Source organism: Denticeps clupeoides, chromosome 6 (assembly GCF_900700375.1).
Source record: "Denticeps clupeoides chromosome 6, fDenClu1.1, whole genome shotgun sequence".
NCBI classification, from domain to species: domain Eukaryota; kingdom Metazoa; phylum Chordata; class Actinopteri; order Clupeiformes; family Denticipitidae; genus Denticeps; species Denticeps clupeoides.
This window is the reverse complement of record NC_041712.1, coordinates 3,009,406-3,032,083: the sequence shown is the minus strand read 5'-3', so window position 1 is coordinate 3,032,083 and position 22,678 is coordinate 3,009,406. Positions and strand designations below refer to the sequence as shown.

Sequence of the window (22,678 nt, the reverse complement as noted above, 5' to 3'; positions counted from 1 at the left end):
TAGGCCGTTTTTTTTCTGTACGAGGTGCTGTTATCTGACACCTTTCGAACCGAACGGTGGTCACCTGACCCCCTTCACCAGGCTCACCAAAACAGGCACCTGCGAAGCCCACGTGACCAGGCCGGAAGCTGATTTAACGCGGACAAGTAATTGCTGCAATTACAAACTTAATGCCACTGTCTGGCATATCATGTATATTATTAAAGATCATGAAGTAACCAGCATGACCAGCAAGTCAAACCAACAACCTTTAAGGGATCCAACATTGCGGAGTGATACAGCAGGGCATTTATCAAAAACTCCCAATACGTCCTAGAACTGGAACCAGATGCAGTTCAGCAGTACTGTGTGTTATTGTGTAACTTTACCCCTGCTGGCTCTGGACATGAGATTCTTTACCTGTTTTTTTTTTTTTTTCCCCCAAACTCGAGTCTCCATGGGTTTAATGTTTAATATTTAAGTGACCCAGTATGAGCAGTCATGACTCCGGTGGTTCTGGACACACAGTGATGTACACTGAAGTGTCACAAATAATGAAATCAGTGACTGATGAAATTTGACTGATACTGAAATAAAAGAGCTGCTGGGTACTGTTCATGCCATATATCGAACCTTTTCACCACAATATAGACTTGTCAAACAATAACAAAGCACTTTACACAAAAATATGAACTTCACCTCTTCCCCCAGACTTTCAGGAAGGCGGTTCCATACTCATGCACCATAGTTATAACAGGATGTCCTACACATTTCTATTTAATTCTGCTAAATTTAAGCTTTAAGAGAATAATAAAAGAATAATAAAAATCAATACTGAAGAATACAGGTAGCCAGTTTGTTCCTGTCAAGTTTTTTGGTTTATTCTTTGTCCAGAACGTTGAGCATTTTAGTATTCAATCCAACAGATTATAATGGCATGTATTAGTGTGGTTTGAGAGGGAAATGGATGGACTGTCAGTGTTCTCAAGATGATAGAATGCACTCTCGGTTATGTTTTGCACAGTTAATTGAGGCACAAAACTGTAATCTGATTGTGGGAATTCATAAAATCCTGGAAGTAATTAAAAACAAGCTGCTCTAAACTGTGCATATGCCTCGCTCGAGTGTTTAATAATCATATTCCTCTTCTTCTCCACAGGGCTCTGGTGCTGGTGCTCTCCTCATGGATCGCCCCACATTTGATATCGTCATATAACTCTTCTGACTGTATGTGGGAAACCTGTAGCAGACCAAGGAAAAGATCTTCGATATGTTCCACCTGATCAAAAAGGACAAGGACAGGGCGGAGAAGGATGGAGGGAGGAAGGAGAAGAGGGACAAGAAGGATAAAAAGGAGCGAATGTCTCAGGCAGAGCTGAGGAGCCTGGAGGAGGTGGGGGTTAGGAGGGGCTTTTTCAACCTCCATCGTTCCGACTCGAAGCGAGACTCCCGAGCCAAACTCGAGATATCCAATCCCATTCCCATCAAAGTGGTCAGCAGCACAGAGCTCAGCTTAACCAGCGTGGTGGATTCGGACAAGCTTCGAAACCGGGGGAGCGTGGCTCTGGACGTCGGTAAGGTGCGGACAGCCGGCTCTGGTGATGGTTCGAAGGGGGAGGCATCACAGGAGGCTTTTCAGCGCACCTCCGTAAAGGAACGGGCGGCCAAGTTCGCCCAGCTGGCTAAGCAGAATTCCCAAGAAGGCCCGACAACGAAGCACTTTTACTCTTCCCAGAGGAGCAGAGAGGAGAGCCCTTCAGAGGCCTCCACGGCATCTGGGCGGAGTTCAGCTTCTCCTTCTCCCCAGGTCGAGGCCAAAACCTTCGATCCTCAGCTTCCACAGGCTTCCTCCCAACTGCAGAGTATTCCAGTACAGAAGATTCCAGAGTTAGTGGACAAAACGTTCCCCGCCGACCTGCGGATGCCAGAAGTGGTGGCACCAAAGATGCCCGAACCGAGAGAGCTAGAGCTGCAACGACGCAACACGGGCGACTTCGGTTTCTCCCTGCGCCGGACCACCATGCTGGATCGGCGACCTGATGGCTCGGCCTATCGACGGGTGGTCCACTTTGCAGAACCTGGCTCCGGCAACAAGGACCTGACTTTGGGCCTCGTGCCTGGAGATCGGCTGGTGGAGATCAATGGGGTGAACGTGGAAAACAAGAGCAGAGATGAGATTGTGGAAATGATCCGGCAGTCAGGAGACCTGGTACGGCTGAAAGTACAACCCATCGTGGAGCTGAGCGAGCTGAGCCGCTGTTGGTTGAGGAACAGGGAGGGTCTACGACAAGATGCCTATGAAGTGAGTATGATTGCATCTAACTGGTGAAGCACAGCAAGCACAACACATGGTGACTCAACCAAATGTGTCCTCTGCTTTTAACCATCACCTTGGTGAGCAGTGGGCAGCCATGACAGGCACCCGTGGAGCAGTGTGTGGGGACGGTGCTTTGCTCAGTGATTCGATTCGGCAACCTTCAGATTACAGGTCTGCTTCCTTACCTGCTAGGTCACCACTGGCCCAGACCAAAGTTCATAAGTGATGGTACCTTAGTGGACCGTCCATGTCATGAGTGTCTTCTATAATTCGCTGGTTTGCTTTGTCTCCTGGAAAGAGACTGTGCTGCAGTCTTCTAGATTTTCAGTTTTGGAGGTGGAGTTATTAGTTCATATGATACGATCTATTATGGTACGTAATTGTTCTGGTGAAAGGAATGTGGTCTTAAAAGGGTTATTCGTAATGCACTGGGAATGGAGTCTCATTATTTAGATGGTGACTTTGTGTTAATTTGCATTAAATGCTCATAAAATCAGTATTGTTTAATAGTACACACCGATCTATAAAATTATATAATATATATGTATTTTTAAAGATCTTTACTTGATTCACACTGCAAACTAAACCCGTATTGTATTAGTTTTTGTGGCAGCCTAATGAACACCTTACCTGCTATGTGAGGGTCTTTATAAGAGAATTTCGTAATCTGCACTACAGAGCCAAACCTCTTCCTTGGTGAACTGTGTAACCTTTTCAAATGGTACATGAACCACTTTTAAGAACCTGTTGATGCAGAAGTGTGATATCTTTGGGCTTCCAGGAATCTTGTGTTGCAGATTTTTCATGTTTTAAACATCAGGTCTCGTGTCCACACCGCAGGACTTTATTTTTTTTCTTCATTATCAGATATATCTTTAAAATGCTACACCCACCACATCTGCATTGAAATCTGCCTCATCCCTGACTAGGAGGTCATTTATGTGGTTTTTATAGTGAGATCTTCTGTTTTGGCTTAAACTAGCTGAAATAATATTGGCATGAAATAATATGTTGACAAATGGCTAGTGCTTGGCCTTTCATCGGTTCAGTTCTTATTTTAGTGAAAGCACCTGCCATGACAAACCTGGTCCAGATTTGTCCAACCCGCTAGGTGTCAACAAGGCTGGGTATCCACTCTCTGTCGGATTTCAGACCAGCGTATTCGCCCACGTAGCATGAATCGCGTCACTGAAAATGTTACGTTAGCTTTTGCCACAGTGCAAATTAACAGGCGGAATTGTTGTTCCAGTAAACATTACTCATCTATGTAAAGATCATTCAAATATTTCATTGCAATTTGTCTGATTAGGGGAGTAGCGGAATATTAGTGATTCTTTATTCAAAGCTAAATGAATTCATAAAAAATTATGGAAGTGAAAGTGATTGTCATTGTAGCACAGCACGCTTTTAACCCTTTACCCTTAGTGATCAGTGGGCAGCCATGACAGGCACGCGGGGAGCAGTGTGGGGTGACTGTGGCACCGCGGCGGATCAGGATTCAAACCGGCAACCTTCTGATTACGGGCCCGCTTCCTTAACCGCTAGGCCACCACTGCCCCTTGATGACCTCTTTTAATATCTGAACTGTTCAGCTGCATTGAAAGTCCATGGTACTGCTACACCATCACCTCTAGAACTGCAGTGGCACCGTTTCCTGGATCGTTCTGGTCCTGGCACTAAAGAGAGTTATTCGGACATGTAGGTTACCCCGGGCTTCCTTTGGTGTAGGTTTCTGTCTTGGTCAAATTGTTTATGGCCTCTCCACGTTATGATGGCCAGATGTCCCAGCGGGGGTTTTGCTGGAAATGTGTCCGTTAAGAGGCTTACCTTCCTTCTCCTCAGATCACGCTTCTGAACGTGGTCGCGTTATAACTTCTGAATCAGTGGTTTAGTCCCTTCACATCGCGCTGGGATCGTGTGCAGCAGCAGGGGACTGGGACTGTTCTTGTAGGATGTTCTGATCAGAAAGCTGCAGGCTTCTGAGGCTCAGTGCCTTTCTAGAGCAGATATAGGTAGACCTTCAGGTTGCAGCATCGTCAATGATTTAATGTGTCAAGAACTGCTCTTTCATCTTTTGAAGGTGATCTACAGCATGTCAGAGAGAAGCGCACCAAAGTTATGGTTCTATTTTACAAAGGAGGACTTCCTCCTCTCTACTGACATCCAAAGAAATACACGCGGCCACATGATCCAATGAGAGGAAGTTTTTCTTTTGTGAATTGCAGAAGGTGATCCTACACGCAGCCACATAGACTTGGTTGTAAAGCGAGGTAAGCTGAGATGAATAAACTGTCCCCAGCTCTGTACAATATCCTGAAACGGTTTTATTGTTTTCGAACGCTACATCTCTAGACCTGGGTTCGCATCTGGAGCCTCCAGCATTCTGCCAAGACCAGTCTTCCTTTCAGGAGGAATAATGGACTGCTCCTGCATGGACGGCTTGAGGCTTTGAATGATCTGGATTTAGCGCTCTGACACGTCCCGGGAAAGCCCTGTGCTTTGTGGAATATTTGTGGTTCCACTCAGGCGTGTGCGTTGATCCACACTGAATAATCTTCCCCTCCTACCTTATTTGAATAGAAGGATTGATTTTCTGACTGAGGAAGCAACACAGCAGGTCATACGAACAATACAGAAGGAACAATCGGAGCAATACATATTTTTATCATGTAGTCATAGGTGGATTGAAACAATGAGGACATTTTACACAAACCCAGGCTAACGAAACCCTTACAAGTACATTTTCAGCACATAAGTGCATCTGTGGTGAGGATTCTCTCTGCGTTCTTTTAACATGAGTTGCCAATAGCACAGTGATGTTGAAGGTTAGGGCTGCACGATTTGGGGAAAAAGACATATTGCGATTATTGAGATAAATATTGCGATATGCGATTGCGATATGATAAACATACAAACTACTTATAACCTGAAATACCCAGTGCTTTCAAAATACAATATTCTACAAAATTAAATAAATCACAAAAAACTATTTTACATTACTGTCGAACGACAAACCCTGGTAAGGCTAAACAACTGTTTTGATTATATTTGGCCATTATAAAATTCTTACGTTTAACCAAAATGTTGTTTGGAGGCTGACTTGAACACAGGGATGCATAGCTTTGCTAGCTTAGCTAAGGTTAAGATTTGTAAACTGAGGTGAATTTCTTTAGTAAACCTTCAAAGTTTGAGAAAAGTTAACTAAACAGCTAAGGACAGTCTAAATAGTTAATGCCTACGTTTAGCCAAAACGTTGTTTGGAGGCTGACTTGAACACAGGAATGCATAACTTCGCTAGCTTAGCCTAGCTTAGCTAAGGTTAAGACTTATAAAACGGGGATTTTATAATGGCCAAATATTTGAAGCGTACAGCGGTTTGTACAGCCCCAAGCAGCACAAGAGTGAGGCATTTTTATGCACTTCTCTCCATAGACATGTATATGCTTCACGCCACAGAAGCGCCTTTCGTAATATGGCGGCGACGTTGACGTACGATGCAGCGCGTCATGCGCCGTCTAACCATATGTATCCGAATCGAAAGTCATGTGACCAAATACGTCACATCCGACTGAAGTGAGACTCGCAAACTTTGAGAGAATGAGAGAATGGATCGGATATGTTGCCGATCCAGTCCATGTACTAATCATTTAAATCGCAGCATTTTGCGTTCATGTAATCGCACAGACTGACATCGCGATTACGATTGCGATTAGATTAATCGTGCAGCACTATTGAAGGTGCATCCATTGCATAATAGAATACAAGCCAACAGCGGTAGGCGCCCTCCACATGAAAACACGCTTTCTCTAAAATGCCTTTTTCGCTGTGTGATAATCCTGCATCCACACGGCAGCCTTATCTGAAATGCTGTCGTCCACGGAGACGCAGAGACTGGCAAAAGATGCTCTGCCATCCACACGGATACGCAGAAAAGAGAAACTCACTCTGGAACCAGTTTTAGAAAGAGAACCATTCTGGGTCCCCTGAAATGCCGTCTCCGTGTGGATTGGAAGGAAATGTTCCCATTTTTCAGAACAACTTTGTTGTGTGGACAGTAGCTCAACTTTAATGCTCATTTTAAACTTTCTGTCATGGACGTTTTTCTCGATCTTTTTCCTTTAACAAATTCATCCTCTTTTTGAACCTCTGTCAAGTTTTAGCTCTGCTGGGCTTATCAGACCTTGATCGCTGTGGTATTTAGGGTCGTGTGACATTGTTTCAGGTGTGGTACGGTGACAGCAGCACTTTTCAGGCCTTTACTTGACATGACGTGTCTGACTGGTTTTTAAAGCCTGGTGTTTGGCACCTTTCGTTCCTTCATTTCTTTGTTTGCTGTGTTTGGAGACGATGACAGCATGCTCACCCTCCCACCAGAGTTATGAAATCTGACGGCACCACTGCTCCACCCGGAGAATGTCACCACGGGCCGGTGTCCTAGATCCGCGCTAGGCCGTGCAGATGGGAGAAAATGATAACACGCTGAACTGACCTAGAAGCGGTGGCTCTATTTAAAGGCCACATGATTTAATAAAAAGAGAACCAGAACGGGGCTTCTGGTGCAGATCCTGCCACTGCACTGCCATCAGTGGAGACTGGATTTAACCAGGTCCTGTTGTTGAAACACAGCTAATCTGGATAGATCATATTATCTATCTATCTATCTATCTATCTAGCTATCTATCGGGTTGAGATCTTCACACTGAAGACGTCACTTGGCTGGTTCTGATGCGTTATTTAGTCTCTTCTCTGTTGTTCTGCATTCCTCACGCCTGTGTCTCTGTGCTCCGCGTCTGCTCCAAACCAGTCAGGCAGGTTTCACCCCTTCCTGTGCCTGCTTCACCTGGTCCAGATGCACGCCGGATCGTTTCCTGCACCGCAGAATTACTGCTCATTACTGCTCATTAATGCTCACATAACAGGAATAAGAGTTCATCATGCAGTATGTTATTTGTGGTAAAAACTGGGTGCGTATGGAACATGATGGTAGTAGTAGCCTGGTGGGTAAGACAGTTATGAACCAAAAGCCCCACTTACTGCCATTGTGTCCCTGAACAAGACACATAACCGTGAGTGTCTCCAGGGGGACTGTCCCTGACACTTGTAATGACGCTGCCGTTGTTTTGTTCATTGACAGTCCATGATTTGGGCTGGCTAAAGCACACCCCCATTTTTTTTTTTTTTAGTTCGTGAATGAATTCATGTTGAATTCAGTCGGATTATCCATTGCATAATCTTGGCCGAATGCCTGCGGCTGAAAGCACAGTGTGCCTGTCTGCTGGACCCAGGCCACCGTCTGCGCCGTGTGACTCCGAGATGTGTCTTCCCTTTCGGTTTTCCCTTTCTCCAGGACTGTCACTTAGTTTCCTGGCCCATGTGGTTCCTTTCATCAGCTGTCAGCATTTGCCCAGCAGTGGCCTTAAGGTCACCATCCAGCCCTGACTATGGAACCAACCCCCCCCCGCCCCCTCAGCACAAATGGAACAGGAAGTTCCGCTTCTGAGCTGGACCGATCTTCTCCTTATCTCACCGAAATAATAACGGCGCTTACTATGTGTACAGTAGCGCACTTCAGATGGAGCGCTTTTTACTGATAGTTTGCAGTGGGTGTGGAAGACAGTTGGCTAACACCCAATTTTTCTCATGTTTTTGTAAATGAATGCTGGAAAGCAAACTCTGTGTGAACTGCAGTAACATGTGGGTGCTGAACATGTTGCCTTTTACTTGGATTTTTTGAGAAAAGACCGGGTCCCCCTGTGTTGGTGAAATGACAGTAAAGGTCACTTGAACTTGAACTTTATTCCACTGTTCCTCAGGCTGGCGCATCCACTTGTTGTGTCTGGGTTAGGATTTCTCTGTTTTGACACCCCCATGACCAGTTTACATGCAGACATGAATTCATTCAGGTCGTTCTGAACCCAACGTTTACATGAGTTTCTGCACAATGCTCTGTTCTGTAGAGGTTCTTAATGTTTTTCTTTTAAACCTTTTGCAGACTACTCTGTGATCTGTTGTGTCTGAAAAGAGGAACAGCCTCACCCTTTACCACAATTTCCTCAGAGATTCGCTCGTCACGTGTGGCTGAGAGCAGATTTTCCGTACCATGTAATCCCAGATATGATGGTACGGGTTTATGGAGTCTCATGTCATGAGAACTCCGGCCTGAATACGCTGCTGAGGTCAGGTGATGGCACCCGTTTTCGTAGGACCGCTCTTTCGTAATTAGGAAAGGAGAGAATGGGATTAATGTTCCCTGCCCTCTGTGTGTGCCGATGCTATCACACAGAATTAGTGTTAGCTGGATTATTGCTGTGCTTCTAAGAATAGCGACTGAGAGTGGGACCGTCCTGATCAGATTTGCATGGACCATGCTAGTGGGTGTGATTTGAGGGTCAAGTGTCTTTTGTGTGGTGTAGTGCTGTGTGATTCGTGACTCATTTGGGTTAATCACCTGGATCCATTAAATAACTCATGAGTTGATTGAACCGATTCCTTTGAGTTCTCTAACTACACCATGTATAAATTGCTTATTCACATAAATGCATCTTTATAATCATTAGATCATCAATTACTATTATAAAAGTTGCATAATTTACAGTCTCTTTGCACCAGCTGAATCTGAATTGATCAGATTCAGTGAATCTTCCTCCACAGCCGAAAACAGTACTTTCTTTCTTTTAAATTATGATTCAGACACTTCAGTTGACTCACAGCTGTCAATTTGACAATACTGACTCAAGTGACCCACACATTCTGATCAGTTTACTGAGCGACTCAGAGGGAGCTGGATCCTGAAAAGCATCCAGGTTTTATAGCCCTAGTCTGGTGCACCTTCTTTGTGGAGCAGGTCAGATGCCCTCCTTTGATGCCCTCCTCGCCAAGGTAACCTTGTGCTATAAAGTGTTTACTGGTCCTGCTGTAAGTAGAAAGCTTGAATGTGCGCAATGATCATGTGACTGACATGTAGGTATGTCCCCACATCATTGTGCCATTCAGGTTGTGATTTTGTCTGTCTAGAGGCTGGTGGCTGTTAGTTCTCTGACCAGCTGCTATTTGGGGGATGAACATGGGCCTGACTGAGGACAGCAGTGCATTATGTCATAGCAGTCCTGTTAAACTTCCAGTATTTTGTTTAAAACGATTCACATTGTCCAACCCATATTAATCAGATGCTGCTGTCCATATTAACGTTTTATATACCAGCGTATCAGAGTATCTGGAGGTCACAGCAGCCCTCTTGTGGCGATGTGCTACAACTGCAATAATGAGGGGGGAAAAATGTGATTCTGATGTATAATGGCTGTGCATGATCTGTAGCTGAGAAACTGGTGCTGTCCAGATCCTGGAAATTTTGAAGAACTTATTGTGATTATATTTTTGTGAATATAATTTTCATTGACCAAAACTAGACAAAAATATTCATGAATAATTCTGACTAAAATAATACTATAAGAGTCTGGACGTGACTAAGATTAAAAAATGTATTAAAATGACAGCTTGACGCAAAGGACTAAAACTAAAATTAAGACAGGCCGCCAAAAACAACGATACGGGGCAGCCATGCTCTATTTTTAGAGCTCCTCCATATCCCAGCAGCAGCAGCTGTCCCACCACTCCCTCCCTCACGCATCTCCTCTGCACCACGGCGGCGATATCTTGGCTCTGCGCGTCCCACCTTCCACCTCCGATCTGGTCTGCACTGCAGGAGGGATTGCTGGATTATTACAGGTAACTGAATGGACCCTCACCGTAACTTCTCCAGGCCTGGAGTTCTGTTGTCCACAGCAGGGAACGGGCTTTGGTGCTGAAGGCCTCGTCTGGCTCTGGCCTATTTATAGGAGCCTGGGCAGAAGCGGGGTAACCCGCCAGTCCAGAGTGAGTGGGGCAATTTCTCTGCCGCCTCGTTTTAGTCCTGTTCAACATTCGCACTGCATCTGAGTTTCAGAACAAGTAGCACTTTCTGAATAGAAGGTGTCTTCTTGTTCCTCTCCACCCGCCGCCAGTTTATCAGGCTTGCGTGTGTGAATATGTCCATACACCAAATCATGTCAGAGGACATTACGATTTCATGTCTCTAAATAGTTTTTTTCTACTGCATGTGAAAATAAAAAAAACTGTTGTCCAAGGGCCAGAATCTGTGATTGGGACATTGTCCAGCTCTGACGTCTCATTAATAGAGGCGTGAACCTTCATGATTGTGTTTTCGATACGATATATTTAAAATTTCTTATGTCAGTGACGTGAGAGTAACTTTTACCCGGAGCAGCACTGTACTCACTACCGGCACCATTTTTTTAAACTGGAATTTTCCAACCGCTGCCAGAAAGCCACCAGCCAACGTCATTATGATCTAATCGACTATGTTCTGCACCGCATCGACACAGAATCGTCCACGGCTGCACCGCGAAGCATCAACTATGACATTCATTTCAACACAGCTTCTCTCTGGCTACTCTCTGCTTGTAGTTACATCTGTTTCTTCTTTTCCCCAAAGCTATTGACTCTTGATTATGTGCGATGACATGGCAAGACCACCCACACAGTCAGCTGACCCTGACTACATCCTGATCCCGTGTGACATGTCTGTTTCCCCTTCTGTTTTCTGCTGTGTTTCCCATAGCTGCCTGTATCATCCTGTCTGCTGCATCCGTTACCTCATGCACCAGCAGGTTCCTAAACGTCTTTCTTGAGCTTCTATCACCGCCTCCCTTTCCTGTCCCTACCTCCCCCTCTGCTCATGACCACAGGCCACCCTCCATGGCTTTCTCATCACGCTTTTCATTCTGGGAGAAAAAGGTGCGCCTTCAACTTTTTCTGTTCAAATTTTTATGCCACTGCTCTGTTAGAAGCTCTGTTGTTTTTTGGCATTTTAATTTAATTTTAATCTCTGTTTATTCATTTTAACATGTCATACTTGAACTGTGTCTGATCCTGTGAGGTTTTGGAGGTCAGCCTATAATAAAATGTAGAATGTCGTGGCCAAAAGTTTTGAGAAGGACACAAATACTGGTTTTCACAAAGCTTGTAGCTTCCATTTGTAGCATGGAAATTTGCATATACTCCAGAATGTAATGAAGAGTGATCAGATGAATTGCAAAGTTGCTCTTTGCCATGAAAACAAACTTAAATCCCCCCAAAAAGCATTTCCACTGCATTTCAGCCCTGCCACAAAAGGACCTGCTGAGATTGTTTCAGTGATGCTCTTGTTAACACAAATGAGAGGTCTGGACAAGCTGACTGAGTTAAAATAGCAGACTGAAATCATTCTTAACCATGCTTACCTGCAAGGAGACACATGCCGTCATCATTGTGTTGCATTAAAAGAGCTTCATAGGTGAGGAAGTTGCTACTAAGATTGCACCTAAATCATCCATTTATCAGATCATCAAAAACTTCAAGAAGAGACAAACACGTGTTGAATAAAAGTCTTCAGGGTGCCCAAGAAAGTCCAGCAATCGCCAGGACCTTCTCCTAAAGGTGATTCAGCTGCGGGATCGGGGTGCCACCAATGCAGAGCTTGCTCAGGAATGGCAGCAGGCAGGTGTGAGTGCATCTGCATGCACAGTGAGGCCAAGAGGATGTCCTGGTGTCAATAAGGGCAGCAAAGAAGCCACTTTGCTCCAAGAAAATCATCAAGGACCGACTCAAAAAGTAGAAGGATTGAACTGCTGATGACTGGGGTAAAGTCCCATTGTTCAGTGCATCTGGAAAATTGGTTGTCCGGAGAAGAAAAGGTGAGTGCTACCGTCCTGTCTCTTGAGACCATTCATGTGTCTCAATTTTTCCCAAGAACACATCTATGAATAAAGAATGGTACCAAAAGTCCCCAGACCTTAATCCAATTGAGAACTTTTGGTCAATCCTCAAGAGGTGGGTGGCCAAACAAAAGAAAATGCTTGTAATTATATTTTAATACACCACAGAAACAATTGACAAAAAGACCTAAAACACTGAAGCAGCTAACTTTGTGAAAACCAGTATTTGTGTCGTTCTCAGAACTTTTGGCCACAATGCTGTATCACCGTAGGGGGCAGAGGTCAGTTTGCAATTTTATCACTCTGTGTATAAAACAAAAAAACAACATTTAGAATAAAATCCAGAGAGTTTTAATGAACATTAGCACTGTTATATTTTAAATCTCAATTAAAAATATTATATTAAAGATTTAATTTAAATATTTAATATATATTGTAAAATAATATTTTTTTTATTGTTTTAATCAATTAGTTTCTGCAGCTCTAGAAAATTCTCAAAAGTACAAGTGGTTATTTGCCAAAGGGTCAGAGCATTTCCTATATTGACAAAATTTTAAACATCTCAGGCCAAATTCAGGTAATTTATAATATGATCTCACGTGCATAAATTTGGTACTAAATAATGCATATCTCATTGTTTCTTTGTAAGTGGGGCATGTTAGGGTTATTTGCATGGTTTGGCTCATTAACGTGCCTTAGCATTGTCCAAGTAATCTTTTTGGCCTTACATCTGTTTAGGTTAAAGATGAGAACAAACCAGACTCCAGAGGTTCAAATGTAAGTGAGTGATGTCATGTGGTCTTTCTCAGATTTGAACCGGTAACAACCTGTGATTTGCTGACAGTCGCTCTAATCCGCTTCAGTTAGTCAGGACCGATATTTTAAAATGATAATATGGATTATTACATTACTGATAACAGGACAGAGACAAATGATGTGAGCATCGCATCTCCAGCCTGTCCTGCTGGGAATGGAATGTAACCTGTAAAACCAGGCAAAGTGCACTTGATCTGAATGCAAGCCAGAGAACTTCCTGCTACCCTCTCAGCTGATAGCAGCTTAAACCAGACAAAAGGCCAGTTTGAAGGGGATGTACAGAACGCATTTGGGGACTTTATTCACTGGCTTTATAGGGTCTTTAAGTAAGTGTCAGGTGGTCTCATGTTGGATTAGATGAAGAGGTGCATTGATCTTTCTGCATCACTTTTGGAGAGACACACTGGGATGAGCAAAAGAAAAATCTGGAAAAAAGTTCACATCTATAAAAATTGATTCTCAGTTTCGACTGTGTACATTGGTAATTTCTGAACAATTCATACAGCCACAACATTAAAATGACCTGCAGCAATCTTGATGTCCCCAGTGTTTCCCAGTAAATACATCCTGTGGTCATCTTATTCCAGATAAATGATTCATAAGACCACCCTTCTTCTATTGACCTTTCTGTGTTGGACACACCACCATAGACAGCAAGCATTGTGTGTTCTGACACGTTTCTGTCAGCACCAACATTTTTTGTAGCAGTTGCTCTACAGGGTCATATTCACACATTTGCACACATAGATCGAGTCTTGATTCACCCTGTCATTATTCACTAACCACTTCACACTACTCCTCACAAACTCTGTACTGGAGATGCCCTCACCCAGTTGTGCTTGACGGTCACTCAGATCCTCACACATGTCCTTTTTTCCTGCTCCAACAAATTCTTTCTTTGGGTACAGGAAGCCGTACAACACTGAATGTGTTAGCTCTGTCAGATTTTGTAATGTGTCTTTCATGTTCCATAATTGAGGATTTTATTTGCTAGGTAGAGTCTGGAGACGAAGGCAAAAATGCCTTTTTCTAAGGACTGGTTAATATTTGAGTAGAGATTCTGAACTTACTGAATTGGAGATTAAGAATGGGACCAAAATGTAGGTTGCTCTCATAATCATCTTTCTTTTGGCATGACTTTCTTGGGTGTCTGTGCAGTCTGACACAGAAGACAGGATGAGTGGCATTGAGACGGCTGGGAATGAGGAGGCCAGCAGGGCTCGTGCGAGTCCCTCTCCCCCTCGGTTACACCGGCCCGTTCAGAGCATCGACACGCTTGGAGATGGGAGGAGTAATGGCACAGTGAGGGAGGTGGGTAGGAAAGAGACTCGGCCGTTGCCTCACAATGAGATTGCCACCTCTGTACCCAAGTCAGCCAAAGGGCCGCACCAGTTATCTAGCCGCGAGGACAAAGATGACCTCTCTGCTGGCCTGACTAACTTAATGGGTCGAGGGAGGACCAAGGAGCACCGACTGCGTTTGCGTACCTCAGACCGTAAAGATGTAAAGGGAGACGTGAAGGAAGAGAAGGTAGAGACTGCAGAACCTGTGGAAGAACCCAACTCTGCTCTCACATCCGAACCCCCAGCACCTTCTGACCCCCAGGTCAGCTCTCCTCTACCCCAACCAGGCTTCATCCCAGCTTACAAGCCCAGTCCCCTGAACCCTCCAACAGGATTTATACGCATGCCCAGACCATCAGCTCCAAAACCAGACCCTCTGGCCCCACCTTCTGGATTTATCCCTGGGCTTAAAAAAGATCCCTTGGCCCCTCCGTCAGGCTTCATCCCTCCCACTAAGATGAGGACTCTTGCCCCAAAGCCCGACCCTCTGGCCCCACCTGCCGGGTTTATCCCTGCTGCCCGGCCCATTGGAGTGAGGAAACCTGAGGTAACACCAGTGGTCTGCTGTGAGCGCATGTGCACAGAACTAACCCACCATTTGGGCTCCCACTCCATAAACCATGCAACCCCATCATGGGACACTGGGCTCAGGGTGAGGACTTACCCAGACAGGGGTGCCCGCCCAACACAGGACACACACACACCATTCACCCACACACTCAACCCAATGCACTGTTTAGTGTCGCCAATTCACCGAGTGTGCATGCCTTAGGATGTCGGGAGGAAACCGGGGAACCCTGAGGAACTTGATATGTGTGATGGATGTCAAGGTCATGGTATTTTATTTTATATAACCGTTTTTATTGTATGAACGTATGACGTTTTCAAGGTTAAAGCAGCATCTCATCCTGCTGCTGCTCCTGTTGGAAAGTCCCCTCATGGAAACAGTCCCCCCCAGGTGTGTATAAATACTGATATGATCGTGTGTGTTTAGGTTGGAGTGCAAACTCACATTTCCGTGGTCATTCTCCTCCTCAATGTATTCCGAGTTCACAGAGATTGTGCCTTCTGTAATATGTATTCAGAGTTCACAGAGATTGCGCCTTCTGTAATATTCATCACTACACAAATTAAACAAGACTCCCATTCAGTGAAAAGTTGCTTGTTCCATGTGAGCGTTTTTTAATCATAAATATGCTGAAATTGTGGTTTTGTGTAGCCAACTGTGTACTTGTCACTAGGTGGAAGGAAGTTTGTTTTTGGCAGTTCCACTGACACTAGTATGGTCTCCTCTGCTGGTGGGTTGGCCCATAGGTTTCACAAGTCCTGGTCGCAAGGGAGGAGGATCACAAGCGTCTGCAGCAGGTTCTCACTGTAGACAAGACTTCTGTAAATCCTCATGTCTTCACTTTGTTGTGGAGTTGGGCTTCACTTTCTGTGCTCCTTGCCTGGCTTCAGCAATGCAGGATGGTCTCCATCACACCAGCCCATATAGCCTCTGGTAGTCTGATCACTGACCTATGCCCCTCATGGGTATTTATAAGTATTTTGAATAGCTCCGTGTAGGAAATGTCACACTTGGTTAAAAGATCATCATGTAAGAAGTTTGATTTAAAGAAATGCACCATTTCAATCCCAGTTTAGAGGTCACAAATGGTTGCTAACCAAAATCCCCATTCGCTGACTCATCTCAAACTAATCTCCGACTGTTAGCAGATACCTAGCAGTTCCCAATATAGTGCAGTCAATGAGAGGACAGGACACGGGATCACAGAGAAAATCCAACAGCACCGTCAGTGTACGCCAATTTATTGACACGTTGTTTCTTGTAACCAATCATTGCTTATAGTGAACAACTTGTCCTCTTTTAAAACCCATGTTGTTTTGGATATCCAGCAGACTAGGGGGTAAAGTGTAGTATGTCGTCATTAATCAACCTATTACATTTTTTTTTTTTTGTCCTTTTGTCCTTTAAGACGGGGAATATGATCAGTTTCCTCGACTCCGTTAATAGGGGTGGGCAGTAGGGCTGCACGATTTGGGGAAAAAGACATTGCGATTATTGAGATCAATATTGCGATATGCGATTGCAATATGATAAAGGACACTTGCTTGTATATCAATGAAAAGTGGCATACTAATAGTGAAATGTTTAATTTCAAAGTGAAACATACAAATTATGTGCTTTCAAAATACAATATTCTACAAAATGTAATAATCACAAAAAAGTCTTTACTTTAAAAAACATTACTGTCGAACGACAAACCCTGGTAAGGCTAAACAACTGTTTTGATTGTATTTGGCCATTATAAAATCCCATATTATAGTTCTTACATTTAACCAAAATGTTGTTTGGAGGCTGACTTGAACACAGGGATGCATAGCTTGGCTAGCTTAGCTAAGGTTAAGATTTGTAAACTGAGGTGAATTTCTTTAGGAAACCTTCAAAATTTGAGAAAAGTTAACTAAACAGCTAAGAACAGTCTAAATAGTTAATGCCTACATTTAGCCAAAACGTTGTTTGGAGGCTGACTTGAACACCGGAATGCATAGCTTCGTTAGCTTAGCTAAGGTTAAGACTATAAAACGGGATTTTATAATGGCCAAATATATTCAAAACAATTGTCCAGCCTTACCTATGAAATGTAATCCCCCGGGATCTGGTTTGGAGCGTACAGTGGATTGTACAGCCCCAAGTGAGACTTCAGTCAGCTCGCTAACTTTGAGAGAATGGGGTGGTAGTAACCTAGTGGGTAACACACTCGCCTATGAACCAGACGACCCAGGTACAAATCCCACTTACTACCATTGTGTCCCTGAGCAAGACACTTAACCCTAACTTGCTCCAGGGAGACTGTCCCTGTAACTACTGATTGTAAGTCGCTCTGGATAAGGGCATCTTATAAATGCTGTAAATGTAAATGTAGAATGGATCGGATATGTTGCCGATCCAATCCATGTACTAATCATTTAAATCGCAGCTTTTTGCGTTCATGTAATCGCACAGACTGATATCGCGATTACGATTAGATTAATCGCGCACCACTAGTGGGCAGTTTTCTGGACTGCTTTACTGCCTCCTAGTTAATGGGGCATTGATGGAAAAAAATCTATTCTACCACCACTGCCCCTTGAATTTATTTGAATGTTTGATTCTCTTTTGTTTCAGTCATCTCTTCCAGTCATCTTTTTTCCTTTTTGGTGCTCTGTGCGGCCGCCCTTGTGACTTAATGTGTGTAGTTAGTAATGTGTGATAGTCCAGTTTCTTCTCTGGTATTACAGCAGCATTTTCACCATATGCCGTCATTGCAAATAGCTTTTTTCTATGTGTTTGCATTCCTGTCTGTTTCTGGTGTGTTTTTGATTTGTCAGCTTTTTTTGGTTTCATGCCATTTTTTACTTTTATTTTATTTAGTCTTTGTTTCCTGGTGGCACTATGCCTCATGAACATGTGAGAATTCTCTATTGTGATGGCAGCTGGTACAGCTCTGTGCTTATTGAACCTGCTATTGCTTAACTGTGCTTTGTTTTCTGTAGCAACATAATGCATCTCCATTATTGCCTCCATTTATGTTTATGGACATTTATGTTGTATGGCCAGAACAGAATGAGACTGTTGCATAGTTATTGGCATGAATTCTGTTATGGGCATTGCATTCTGTAATTGAATCTTTCTTCATTCATTCATTCATTCATTTCCTGTTTGAAACCCAACCATCCCAGGTCAAAGTTAAACAGGATCCCGTGGCTTTCCTGCAAACGGCCCATGCAGTGTCTGCTGAGGTTAAGGTTTGGGCTCTTCGAAGTGTCTGATCCTAATATACTACTCACCTGTTTGCTTGTGTGAATCAGCAGATATTCCAGTTTATTTTTTACAAATTGAATCCGAACCATGTCTGAAAAGGAAACCGGATTTTCAGGCCTGCCTGTTTGGTACATTGCGCAATCTCATTCTTTTACATCAAATTTTGACACGCTGTCATCACTAGTGATTGCATTAATGGTAACAGTGCAGAGACAGATGACAGTGCATACCTGCATGAAATCATGGAGAACATTCTAGCTTCTTGCTGAAAGAACCGTATTAAACCGCATTACATGAGTAAACTTGTGGTTTGAAAGAATGAGGATGCTCGGTCATGTATGCATGTTGGTGAAGTGGTGTCTGTGCAGCATGCATTATTCAGGAATCCTGCTCCCATATTACAAGCTACCTCTGGGGCTTTGTTATGGAACAGTGACTGTTTCTGCAGATTGGGGTGTCACACACATACACCAATCTCCAGGAGACCACACAGGTGACTGACCCTTACCCCCTCTGGCCATGCTTTATTGGATGTCAGATGAAGGTTGAGCTGAGGCAAACGATGTGATTGCCAGACTGCCACCCTTGGGTCCAATGACAACATGGTCATGTTTATCTGTCTTTTGCAATTGCACCTGTTTGTGTCTCCCAAAGCTTCAAAGCCATTCGGGTGAGGTGTCATGTTACCAGCAGAACCTGCCCTCTCACCCTGAACCAAAACGACAGCATTGTTCCCTCTCTATTTCATGCCCATCCAATTACAGCCCTTTGCAAGTGCCATCTGGAGTGGCCTTTTATTGTCCCATCCAGTATCAGCCTCCTATAATCACAAAAAAGAGGTGTACGCTTGCTGAGCCACACCTCTCCATACTGCATATCCCAACTCCCAGCAACCGACTTTCTGATACGGCTCCATGCTCAGAGCCATCGGCACAATGCCGTGACGACGCCTTTGTTATATTTATTTCAGCCACATTATACATTTCTGGCACAATATGTATGAAGAGGTAATGCCTGGCACGCCCACGAACAGCCACACTGATTTGTTTTTACGCCTTTCAGGAACTTGGCCTGATTTTTTCTTTTGGATAATCCAGACAGGACCTCTTGGAGACGTTTACTGATGTTCTTTATTTGCTTTTTCTTCCCAGGTGAAGACTGAAGAGGATATTGCTGTGGAGAGGGCGTGGTTTGGATCTGAGAAAGTGTGGCTGGTCCACAAGGATGGATTTTCACTTGGTTAGTTATGATTCCTGCAGTTGAAGTTGAAGCAGAATGGAAATCTATGGTCAGGCATTGTTTGTCCAAATTAACCCTAATGAAATCTAACTCCTATAATGCTCTATACACAGTGAAACTAACCTTTTATCATTTAAACTGGAATTATTTAAACTAATGTCTCTCTCTTTCCTCCACATTTCAGCTACACTGCTTAAAACTGAGGAGGGCAGTCTGCCAGAGGGAAAAGTCAAGATCCGACTGGAGCATGATGGGACGCTGCTGGAGGTGGATGAGGACGATGTTGAGAAGGTTTGATTTATTTCCTCTTTTGTTTTCACAGGACTGCCCTTTATTGTAATTAAATGGCATCTTTGTTCTGAAACGCCCCAGAGCAACAGAGAATTTGTTGGCTGGATAAGTCACTCTCCGCCCTGGCAGTGGCCACAGTGACAGAAGCCATCTGTGGAGGTTTCTCGTGACCCACTTTGCTATGGCTAGCGTTCTGTTCTCTAAAAAAAAAAAAAAAAAAAAAAAAGGAACATAATTAAAGTGATTGGACAGCACCCACACTCTTCAGTCTGGGCCATCATTAGCAATGATGGTGCACGTCCATTTCGGCAAAACAAGGCCAGGGACTAGCACTTTCGCTTTTACCACCAACATTCCATAAAAGACCATCTGACATAATATACATCCATTTATTTTTCTATTGTAGCAACCAAAAATGAGTAGTGAGAGGCTAAACACTTGATTTTAACCAAACCACAAGAAACTAAGAAAGATTGGAAGTTTGCGGAGTCTTAACCTTTGCGTCTGTCTACCAGGCCAATCCACCGTCATATGACCGAGTGGAGGACATGTCCTCACTGCTCTACCTGAACGAGTCCAGCGGCATGCACTTGCTGCGGCAGCGCTACGGAGGCAACATCTTCCACACCTACGCCGGGCCCAACATGGTGGTCATCAACCCCATCACCACCCCCTCCATGTACTCCGAGAAGGTCCAAGTTTGTGACCAGATGTTCTATCTGGTGAAATCCTGGCCTGTGTTCTGAGACGCCCGCTGCACTCTTTTTGCCGGCAGGTGATGCACATGTTCAAGGGCTGCCGCCGCAAGGACGCAGCTCCTCACATTTATGCAGTGGCCCAGTCAGCCTACCGAAACCTCCTGACCACTCGCCAGGACCAGTCGGTTGTCCTGCTGGGCAAGAGTGGCGGCGGGAAAACCAGCAACTGCCAGCACCTGGTGCAGTACCTTGTGACCGTCGCTGGCAGCTCGGGCAAAATCTACTCAGGTGGGTGAGGTTGAGCAGAGGTGTGTTTTATACTCTGTCCAGAAGTCCCAGGTTCAAATCCCACTTACTACCATTGTGTCCCTGGGCAAGACACTTAACCCTGAGTGTCTCCAGGGGAACTGTCCCTGTAACTACTAATTGTAATGCACTCTGTATAAAGGAGTCTGATAAATGCCTTAAATGTAACATGCTTATGTTTTTTCTTTTTTCATGCCATCGCACAATTAATGTTGAATTGGAATTTTTTTATGCTAAAGAATAAAACCGTAGCTTTAAGACACTCCAGTCTGGTGCGTACCAAATGATGGACATCACACAAACATGCGGAAGGGGGTCTGGTGTTAACTAGTGACCAGTTATGGATCAAGTTTTTTGTTTTTTTAGACTTTGTGTGTTTAAGATGATTGTTTTCCTCTCAGGTAAGTGCACCTTAAGGCTGAGTGATGAGGATTCAGAAGCCACTAAGGTTTTGTGATGTTGCAATCATGTCATGTAACTGGGGCTGGACCCTCCTGTGTGATTTTACAGCGGAGAAGTGGCAGGCTGTCTACACCATTCTGGAGGCGTTCGGCAATGGAAGCACAGCTACAAACAGCAATGCTAGCTGCTTTTCTCACATCGTGTCCTTAGACTTTGACCAAGCTGGCCAGGTGGCCTCAGCCTCTATTCAGGTACATTTTTGATGGAAGACATGCTTCTTCTGTACCCAAGAAAAGCAAAGTCACACTAATTCTTCCTCATGTTTGGGCATTTATAGACCATGCTCCTAAACAAACTGAGAGTTGCCCGCCGGCCAGAGTCGGAGTCCACTTTCAATGTCTTCTACTACCTGATGGCCGGAGCCGATGGTTCCCTCAAGTAAGATCCTAAAATCTTGCGTAACTAATAACTTAATATTAATTGGTTTCAGACTCATGCTTTTGCTGCTGAACTGCATCTGTTGTCGGGTAGTGTTGGGCTATTGTGGATTTTGTAGTTTTTCGAATGTCAACTCTGGTATCAACAGGACTGAGCTGCACTTCAACCACTTTGCTGAAAGCAGTGCCTTTGGAATCATGCCTCATGTGAAGGTAATTAGTATCTAACATTACATCTTTCTCTCACAATAGAACATATGGCAACATGGAATTTTTAGGATGATTCTCATTATGAAAATACATTTAATAAAATGTGAATGATTGATATTGACTATATACTGTATATGAATATACAACAATAGATTTTGTAACAGGTGACCAATTTTCAATACATTATATTTTAGTGATATTTAGTTTTTTCCCACAAGTTTGGTTTATTTCAGGAACAAAAAGTAAGAAAAACATAAGGTTGCATGTCGATATAAGTGTCACCAGCACAAGTTTTAAATATACAAAATAATGTGCTTTTTCCACTGTTACACAATTTATGTTTATATTACAATGACTATTTCTCAGCGTTAACCATTTTTTTATCTTAGGGATCATAATATTTTTGTGATTCAACCTTTGTTTATTACATCCCATTCCATTCCCAGGCTGAAGACAAGCAGAAGGCTGCACAGCAGTTTACTAAACTCCAGGCAGCCATGAAAGTTCTGGGTATTTCAGGAGATGAGCAGAAGGCATTCTGGCTCATACTTGGGGCCATCTATCACCTCGGAGCTGCAGGGGCCACTAAAGGTGAGTGCTGGCCACTCCGCAGCCACACACCGTCACATGGATTAATGACAACCCTTAATGCCTGTTATATCAGGGCGCTAGCAGCTGTCTCTTTGTATTGGTGTCATGCTGCCAAAAACACCAAACTTGTTAATCCATGAATTTATCCTGGGAATACAACATGACTTCGACGTCTTTATTCATATGTTTTAACATTGCTCCCCTGTGCAGTCTCAGTCATAGATGAATGTGGTAATTTTTGTCTTATTTTCTTATCTCACCCTTCTGAACGTAGTGAGTTTTGTGCTTGGTTTTGTTTTTCTTCAGTTTCAAACAGAATTGGACTGTGTTCCATGTAACTCTGTCTCTGTCTTTTTCTTTGTAATTTACTTGCTCAAAGGTTTTCTGAGTGCATTTTCTCTTCTCCCCACTGTGGGGAGGCAGAGCTCACTTACTCTCTGCTGAGACGCTTGCAATGATCTCGTCTAGATAGAGACAGTAGATCTAACTTCA

The 22,678-nt window shown here is 43.8% G+C and overlaps 1 protein-coding gene across 14 annotated transcripts in view; it reads left to right on the top strand.

Annotated features, from left to right (window-relative positions):
* LOC114793074 (unconventional myosin-XVIIIa-like) overlaps positions 1-22,678 on the top strand; it is a 53,550-nt gene that overhangs the window by 517 nt on the left and 30,355 nt on the right. For 5 of the 14 annotated variants that reach the window (XM_028984726.1, XM_028984725.1, XM_028984716.1 and 2 more), the window contains exons 2-11: positions 1,139-2,281; positions 17,931-17,996; positions 19,164-19,251; positions 19,436-19,542; positions 20,058-20,234; positions 20,318-20,528; positions 21,057-21,199; positions 21,286-21,386; positions 21,535-21,598; positions 22,042-22,186. In XM_028984726.1, coding sequence (XP_028840559.1) covers positions 1,250-2,281; positions 17,931-17,996; positions 19,164-19,251; positions 19,436-19,542; positions 20,058-20,234; positions 20,318-20,528; positions 21,057-21,199; positions 21,286-21,386; positions 21,535-21,598; positions 22,042-22,186 — 2,134 coding nt within the window. In that variant the 5' untranslated portion in view covers positions 1,139-1,249. Of the gene's footprint in view, positions 1-1,138; positions 2,282-9,882; positions 10,022-10,913; positions 11,090-12,786; positions 12,826-14,022; positions 14,755-15,096; positions 15,166-15,521; positions 15,597-17,930; positions 17,997-19,163; positions 19,252-19,435; positions 19,543-20,057; positions 20,235-20,317; positions 20,529-21,056; positions 21,200-21,285; positions 21,387-21,534; positions 21,599-22,041; positions 22,187-22,678 lie in introns of those variants that run through there. The other 9 variants (XM_028984727.1, XM_028984718.1, XM_028984721.1 and 6 more) reach the window with 8 other exon arrangements.